The sequence below is a fragment of the Nematolebias whitei genome, chromosome 3, assembly GCF_014905685.2.
Source record: "Nematolebias whitei isolate Nwh7 chromosome 3, NemWhi1, whole genome shotgun sequence".
NCBI classification, from domain to species: Eukaryota; Metazoa; Chordata; class Actinopteri; order Cyprinodontiformes; family Rivulidae; genus Nematolebias; species Nematolebias whitei.
This window is the reverse complement of record NC_056500.1, coordinates 26,725,153-26,734,096: the sequence shown is the minus strand read 5'-3', so window position 1 is coordinate 26,734,096 and position 8,944 is coordinate 26,725,153. Positions and strand designations below refer to the sequence as shown.

The 8,944-nt window shown below is 40.7% G+C and overlaps 2 protein-coding genes across 2 annotated transcripts in view; one reads left to right on the top strand and one right to left on the bottom strand.

The window, feature by feature from the left end:
* The window catches only part of mcf2l2 (MCF.2 cell line derived transforming sequence-like 2), a 66,225-nt gene that overhangs the window by 29,805 nt on the left and 27,476 nt on the right, over positions 1-8,944 (top strand). Inside the window, exons 12-15 of the mRNA XM_037674266.1 lie at positions 1,175-1,366; positions 1,441-1,627; positions 1,735-1,838; positions 3,106-3,194. Of these exons, the coding sequence (XP_037530194.1) occupies positions 1,175-1,366; positions 1,441-1,627; positions 1,735-1,838; positions 3,106-3,194 (572 nt within the window). The remainder of the gene's footprint in view (positions 1-1,174; positions 1,367-1,440; positions 1,628-1,734; positions 1,839-3,105; positions 3,195-8,944) is intronic.
* LOC119430697 (lactosylceramide 1,3-N-acetyl-beta-D-glucosaminyltransferase A) lies at positions 5,782-7,178 on the bottom strand. The gene has a single exon (XM_037698163.1). The coding sequence runs from the start codon at positions 7,127-7,129 to the stop codon at positions 5,912-5,914; it is 1,218 nt and encodes a 405-aa protein (XP_037554091.1). The 5' UTR covers positions 7,130-7,178; the 3' UTR covers positions 5,782-5,911.

The following is an 8,944-nucleotide window of genomic DNA, read 5'->3' as shown; positions in this document are numbered from 1 at the left end:
CACCCACGACCTCTGCCACACACACACACAATTCTTTAAAGCATGAAATAACAAAGTACAACTAAAAATGTTAGACCATTAATTGACCATACAGAAAAGTTTTATCCTGGGTGTTTTTTTTAACAACACCAATTTTGAAATAAAAGCAGAGTTTTTTATTTTTATTTTTTTTTACTTATGTGCTCATTGCTCCCTTCAGGCCAGATGGAGATGGTTAATAACTTTGATGTGGCCCATGGACCATACAATACCCGTGTGTACTAGAAAGTACCTACTGGCATGGCTATCACCTCTGCACTAAGCTGTCTCTATGACCTTGTAACTAACATGGTTGTAGACTCGACATGAGGTCTGTGTGACCAGTTCTGCTCAAACCCCATCATTTAGATATCCAGCTAAGACCTTGATACGCGGCCACCATGACAATAAAACAACACGATCTTGTTATGACAGTTTGGTGCATGCTACAAAGCAATGTAGACTTATCACACTCCATCACCCATCATGTGGAGTTTGCTGTTTACTTAAGGTTGCAACTAGGCTGAGACGAGTTGCTGAAAAATGACAAGAACCTAGGCAACTTTTTCTGTTAAAGCCTTGCTGAATTCCAAGTGAACAGCGAGCCCCATTGCTGCAATATGAGCAGCTAGTTTTTTGAAAATCTGTGTTTATTTTTGTGTGTATGGCTTACCAGAGCTACAGTATTTTCTAGGCTGTGCACATTATTTTGTGTTCCCTCTCCACCTATATTAGACACAACTTGGCTCACTTTGCACCAACTTTGGCAGCCACCCCAATGTTCATGATTCAATTTGCTGGAGTACCGTGTGATGGTGAAGAGACCCATGCTAGAATATGCTATGAAAGGAAATTAAGAACCACTCTGAATATTGCAAGACATCCTGGAGACTCCCTCTGAAATGCAGTTCACCAACTAGTCCCAGACCAGTGAGATACTAATTTTAAGACCACCTGAAAACCCCGCTAAGACCCTGCAGAGACCATCTATGTTAGCTGAAGGGGTTCAGCTTCTCTTCATCTAACCATTTTGCTCCCACGTTATTATTATTTATAGTGTATAAAAATAGGACCCTTTCACTGTGTCACCACATGAAACCCATTGATTTATAGAGTAAAATTGTCCTAAACTGTTTGAGTGTGTTTCTGTGTGCAGGTTAACCAGTGGTGTGAGTCTGGCATCTACTTGTTGGCTTCCCAAGCTGTAGACAAGTGTCAGTCTCAGGAAGGGGCAGAGTCAGCTTTAACAGATATTGAACACTTTCTGGAAACAGCAGAGAAGAACCAAATAACAGAACTGAGGAACCTTCACAACCAGTTTGAAGTTGTCTTGTCGGAGGATGTGAAGGTACACTATAAAGGATAAAATCAGTAACATCGTCTTCAATTGACAACTGATGGTGCTGTGTTTTCCACCTGCAGGGCAGTGTTATGAAGGCTCTAAAGCGACTGGAGGATGTTCAAGAGATGTTTGAAAAGCGACATGTGAGTCTCAAGAGACTGTCAGCTAAACAGCCAAGACCCATTCAGCCTGTTGCCCCAAGACCCGAGTCATCTCCAAAACGGCCTCCCCAGAAGACGTCCCCCAGGACCACAGGGAGCCAACAGCGTGAGCTTAATGTTCTGGATCTGATTTCAGGCCACCTATAAGGTCTGTGCATGTGATGGGGATTTAAGAAATGAGCAATCATCAAATGTTTTTCCTGTTTGTTTCAGCTCCTAATCGCAAATCTTCAGATAACTCCAGCAGTGTGAGGCCGCAAACTGAAACTGATCCCAATAAAAAGAAAAATATACGTAAGACTAAAGGGGGCATCAAGGTACTTCAATATATTCTTTTTATATTAACGACACGCATGTAGAAAAATAATATTTCAATAATGTCCAATAATGCCCTGATGCATGATCAGTAATGCAGTTAGATAAATCTAACAATGTAACAGGTTCTTCTACGTTGAAACAAAGAAAAACCTGTCCAGAGATACTGACTCAGCCTTGTTAGAATACGGTAAATGGACTGTACTTATCTAGCACCTTTCTATCATATCAAGACACTCAAAGCGTTTTTTTCTACAATCTGTGCCTTCATTTACCCATTCATACAGCACTCTACTATATCTATACAGAGTAAATTGAACAAATCATTCTAAAAAGATTAATCAGTGCTTTATCACATTTGTTCACCGAAGGGACATACATCAGAGGCAACGAGGGTTCATTGTCTTGCCCAGGGTCACTTTGGCATGTGACTGCTGGTGGAGTCGAACCCCCAACTCTTGCATTGGAGGACGACTGCTCTAACCACTCAGACACAGCCACCTCTCTATATATATTTCAATAATGTCAAAATATTTAATAAGTTATTGAGTCAAGCTGCTCGCTGACTTTAGGAGACATGATGCCCAGTGTTGGAAATCTTTCTTTTTTAGGTTAAACAATTGATATGTTGCCCCTTTGTGAAACAATATGAGTCATATTACAGGCATTTTGTTTTTATTTACATGTCACACAACAGGGTGACACGGTGGTTCAGTTGGTAGAGCTGTTGCCTTTCAGTGAGAAGGTTGCCAGTTCAAATCCTAGCCCAGGACCCTTTTAGGTGGAGTTTGCATGGTCTCTCCGTTCATGTGTGGGTTTTCTTTGGATACGGTTTCCTCCCACAGACCAAAAACATGCATGTTAGACTGATTGGTAACTCTAAATTGTCCCTAGGTGAGAGTGAGAGAGTGAATTGTTGCTTGTCTCGTTTGTCTCTATGTGTCCCTGTGATGGACTGGAGACCTGTCCAGGGTGTACCCCGCCCCTCGCACAGTGATTGCTGGACATGGGCACCAGCGACCACCGTGACCCAAAATGGAAGAAGTGGGTAAAAGATAAAGGATGGATGGATAAGGTCTGAGACAGGTTCAAAACTGCAGGAAAACTGTCATATCCACCAGTACTGAGAGCAACCTGGAAACAAATATGAAACTTGAACCAAACTCTAAAACAAGAAACGGTTTTCTGATGATGTGATGATCTTTATAAAAAGAAAAATCCTAAAACCATTAATAATCTGATGTGTATGTGTGTGTGTGTGTGAGACAGATTGAGGTGATGCACGAGGAAAGCCAGGGAGGCTCCACCCATGTTCCCATGTCCAATGAGAGTGAGGAGAGTCTCTCGAACAGGCGCAGGTAAGCTCAATTCTATGGTTTCCATTTGGAAAAAACAGCGCCACCAACAGGATGTTGAGCCGCTCGTGCAGCTCTTAATTATCTGCTGTGATTTCTGCGCAGTTTGAAGTCTGAAGAGACATTAACTGCAGTAAAATCTGACTGAGTAGATAAGTAAAGGTCCAGAATGGTCTCCTGATACCTGTGTCCTCATGTGGGAACAGTTCCTGCATTATATTGTTTTATTTGGTTTAGTTTAATACTGTTTTTTTTTTCTTTCAAATTTTAATTTTAAATGTACTTCTGAAATGTTAAATTTTGTCACAGCGACCCTAGCACGAACACATTTCATGATATGTGCTGATTCTGAGAGTTGTCTATGTATTGGTCCTGTTCACAAGCTCCTGGCAGAATCTTTTCTGTCAAGTGTACTCACCAAGTATTTTGTAATTAGTCAGAACTTTGTGGGTGTGTTTATGTAGGAAAATAAATTTCTTACATAGTTCTTATTGTCCCACGTTGCAGAGCGAGGAGGGGGAGTTGGAAATACCCACTGTCTGTCTGACCATGCATGTTGTGAGCATGATACTAATCATTTTGGTGTGTGGCTATATCTAGGCATAACAAAGGTCACCATCAAAAATTAGGTTGCTATACAAAATCCAAGATGGCTGCCATCATATAATGTAAACTGACCACCGTTATCATTTGAGTTAACTATACTTTCTAGTTTTTCTATTTTTCAAAAGTACTTTGTATACTAATCTATGGGGGCCAAGGCCACCATTGTCTGCCCCTGGCTCCACCAGTTTATCTGGTCGTGGATAAAACTGCTCCAGGATCTGTCCCTTTGTGCTGCTCTGGACACAAAAATAAATAAAAAAAACTCCCTCTGTTCTTCTCCACAGTGTAACTCCTACCATTTTGAATATCTTACACCAAAAAAAAACAAGATTTAGTTGCATTCTCTATTCAGTTCCAGTCCAGAAAAACACTCATCTCGTACAAACATTCACTGTTCAGATCCCTCAGCAATGGGGGACATGGGTGTAATGCTTGTTTTAGTTCAACTGGCCAACTGGTAGAAAATACAGCCAACTGTTCCAGCAAAAACGAAAGAAAGTCAAAGAACCTGTGGAGGGAGATGGATCAGTTTTAGTGCACCAAGGAGACAGCATGGACACACAGGTGGCTTTCTGTGGCTGTTCTGAATGCCTATACCCACCACCTTTCATACCAGTATATTTACATCTTATGAGGAGAAATAATGATTACCGGTAGTCATTTTGTTTGGTGATATCACAAGTGATCTTCTCGATCAGTTATCACTTTATGCAAATGCTGTGAACATCTTATTACCATACCAAATTTTAACTTCATATCTCTAAAGTTTACTGAGGTATATCAACTTATTTGTAGTCCAAGGATGATTGCATGTGGTGGCCATCTTGAACTAGGTTGATTCCAAAAGATTAAAAGTAAAGCAGTTATACTTTGGTAAAAATACAACGTTATAACTGAACGTATCAGTCAAGACAAAAATTATTTCAACTCTGCATCCAAAGTAGAGTTAAGAAGTAATTTTTTGATTCTCAAAGTCCAGACTCTGATCCAAACCAAACACCAAGTCCAGCTGATTGAATATGTTTTTCCTCACCTATCTATCAGATATTCAGCTTGTCTCAGAGCCATGGGAATATGTGTAGATTTGTATGAACCTAAATATCCCTTTATTTCATCTGAATGTGGACATTAAAGTATATGTTCTATAAAATGAATAAACCATGTTCATAATGTTATCATGATCTAAAGCTAATTTATTCCATTTTTTGTGTAATTTTAGCTATTGTACAAAGAGATGAACAATAACAGAACTGCTTTATAAACCATATTTACAAAACTCAACCATCCTAAAATATTATAGGGATTTAAACACGGGTTACACTAATAAAGTCTCTTTGTATCCCTTTATTTGTAAATCCCATAACTTTGCATATGGACATGCATGTCCTCCGGCATCCATCACTGGGTGCTGCAGCACCCTCTGCACCCCTGCCTCCCTTAGCCTCGGATACAGATGTCTTTAGCTTTTACTTCAATTATTTCAATGTGACTCAATTGCAGTTAATTTATGTGTGAAAACAAAGACGTTTAATTTGCTGAAGCATTAAAAGTAGCATTTCATATTTTATATATAATATAGTATTTTTTTTTAGCATTTAGTGTATTGTATTAGGTTTGTATTTTAAAATAAAACTACACTTTGTATTAAGCATTACTGTTAAACACTGGAGCAGCTTACGTTCACAATCGAACACGTATAGGCAAACATAACCAGTTCTTTTAGCTGTAAGTTGTAAACATGTTTATTAAGAATGAGTATCTCTTTACTGTTTGTTCTGGACATTTGACCTTCTCTAGAAATCAGACTTGGACATCATGTCTGAGACACTCTGCTTTAACAGGAAACAGCAGGTAAAAATTGTGAATCAGCTCTAATTCAGACCTGATAGGGCCAAGTGTAAACAAAGCCATTCAGACAGTCGGATAAACCAGAGTGAAAGCTGATAGTGTTGACAACAACAGAGAGCGTGTGCTTATTCACCACAGTTCTGGTCTTTGTTCCACGGGGCATGCATGTAAACCAGGCTTTATAGTATAACAAAAGGCCCTTATTAGTTTCTGTTCAGAACATGAAATGTTCATCACCATTATCAAACCCACACCAGAGTTTTTTTTTATGTAAAAGCAGCTGCACAGGAGTACGTGTTCTGGAAGTATGGCCGACACAGAATTATCACTCTCATTGCGGTACAGTACATGTTTCTCAGAAACCCTCTGGAGTTTCCAGAGGCTGTGGAGGATATGGCTTCCCGCCACAATGAGTGCACGTCAGTAGTATGACCATGTGATGTAATCATGTGATCATAGATGCATGAGTGGTATGGAGCCTTGCCCTCCCCTGAAAAGTATACATGCTCCTGCGGGGAGAGTCCCATGGCCTTGGCACACATTCCCATGAAGACATCGTCGATGTACAGGGAGGAGTTCAGCACCAGGGTGGCCTGGTAGATCTTTGTAGCCACGTCTTCTGAAACCACATACCCAGCTCCAGCAGTGTAGTCCGGGTACGAAGGCCAGGGGTACAGATCATAAGGAACATAATATTTGCTGTTTTTACGACGAACAGGAGGGGCTCCTTTGTGTATGTGGCCCACCCAAAGGTCTTTAGCTCCTGACTGGCTCCTCAAGGCATGCTGCAAGTACTTCACCAAGTTCGGCATATGTACAAAAATGTCATCATCTGCTGTCATGAGAAAACGGGCCTGAGGACAGTACATCTGGTTCCAGTGGAACTGCATGATCAGTTTGGCAGTAAGGTTATGAAACGTGTCCAAAAAGTTTTGCTGGATCAGGTCTCTGTAGGCCTGGTCCTCCTGCCAAAGGGCATCCTGCATCTGGAACCTTTGGCTAACATCTGGATGGATCCCCATGGCGAACAGAAGCCTCACACTCACCCCCAGCTCTGACCAGGCAAAGCTCTCGTTGCCCCACGTCTTCCTGATGGCCTGACGCCGCTTGAAGTTCTCCGGTGAGGATTTCACAAACAGAAGCAGGAGGACATCATCCCGGTCTTTCCGTGGACCCCCTCTGCACTTCCCAGGATGGTTGATGAGGTAACGATAACTTTGTAGACTGTCTCTTGCGCTGCTAGTGCCATCCTCTCTGCCACGATGATTGGAAGAAATGGTGAGGGTTGAGTTGAGGAAGTCGTATCTGTTTATCAGGTAGCGGTAGGAGTAAGACCTCATGTGGCTGACCACATGGTGGTCCAGGTCCTCCCAGCAGACCATCAGCATACAGAGCACTAGGCCAGTGGTCAAGAGCTGCACACATCGGCACTTGCGAATGCGCCGAAAGTTGATGGACATTGCGATGACAGTTCTTTTGGACATCTGAGCAGCAGCATGAATTCTGTGCTGTCTTCCTCTCAGGCTCAACTTTCTTTTGTCTTGTCACTCCCTGGTGGTTTGCTCATCCTCCTCCTGTCCCTTCAATGATGAAGCACTGTCATGTCCTGAAGGCATTGTTTCACATTTTCAGAAGTCTGTTTGCTTCATTACTGCTTTGTGAAGTAAAAACAAAAACCATCCCACTGCCCCAGAGCAGTACGCCGATAGAACCGGTTCTTATCAGAGTTTCACTTCTGCTCTTCAGGAGACAAAAGTCAAAGTTGTTCTTCTTTGTGTTCTCCTCCTCAGTTTGGGCTTAGTTTCCTGAAACTCTGTCTCCTTCAGGCACTCAGGTTACTGACAAACCTGAATGTTAAGGAGATACGTGATACCTGGGGGAGGGGAGAGGGGGAGAAACAGAACAAATATCATTCATGGGCTACATACTCAGGAAAACTACTTTTAGGTTCAGAGATTTAAGAAAGTTTTACTAATAGACAACACAGTCTAAAACATTATTGGCCACCTTTCTGGAACATTTTGGTGGCAGGCGACAGGCAATAAACATTTGAGTTGAGGCCCTAAAGGTAAAGCCACATTAACTTTTAGTTTCTAGTGGCTTCTTTTGGCTTTAACTGTTAGTTAGCAGCAATACAATTTTTAAATCCCACTCCTTCATGGAAATAGACACTTCCTGGACCAAACAATAAAAATTAAAAACAACAGTGAATAAATCAGATAATTTGTTGAGTTTAGTTAATTTGGGTCCGTCTTACCCTGCTGCTGTATGTTCAAATGTGTATTTTATTTTAATGTTTAGCTTTAATTAGGTATTTGAGGTGAAGCGTCATGCTGTGCTGTGATTGACAGCTTGTTGGACAGCTGGACACAAGACTTTAGTATCAAAAGGACACTTTGTCCATCTTGTTTGATGTTGATGTGCCATGGCAGCTGATTGGAACATCTTGGTAACTTTCCTGAAAATCGTTCTAAAATCTCTTCAGTGGTTCACAAAATATTTTTCTAACACTAAATAAAGACCCATGTAAAACATTTTTAGTAAAAGCATTAATTTGGTGAGTCTGTATTTGTTTTAAAGATGTAAAACAGAGTCCATGTGGACAAATAATGTCCCCATGTCCAATAAGAAGACATTTTTCTAAAGAAATAAAACAGTCATCAAAAAGTGTCCAAGAATGAACGCGAAGACAGTAAATGATGTACCACGGTAACATTTTTCACCCCAGAACTCAGATATCAGACTACATTCACATCTCACATGAACTAATTGAAAACATCTGAAGTCAAACTGAACATTTTTCATCCTGATAAATAAAAATGGATCCAGTTGGACTTGGCATAAACTGTGATTGTACCAGCAGAATCAGAAAGTGGTAACATCAATACTGCAGAGACGATCTATGTCTTTGAGGGGAATAAAAGTTTAGTATGAAGTATCTAATACATATCTAACAGATTAATAATGTTTTAACCTCTAAAAAAAACGTCTTCTGAACGGGCTGTTTTATAGCAACTTTTATATATATATAGAAATGAAGTCTGTTTGTGTTCAGTGGAAGTTCAGAGCATTAAAATCATAAAGTGTAGAGTTTTAAAGCTGTAACTTTTTTAAATTTTTAACCCAGATCCATGATTCTGAACAGATCTTCTGATCCAAATCATTAGTTTTAACGTGAACCGTCATCAGCTTCTCCATTTAACTGTATCTCAAAGGCCCGGAACAGATGCGGGTGAACAGAACTCAGATCAAGACCAGGGGAGACCCCTTTCTCATCGAGCCTCACAGAACTGATCCCT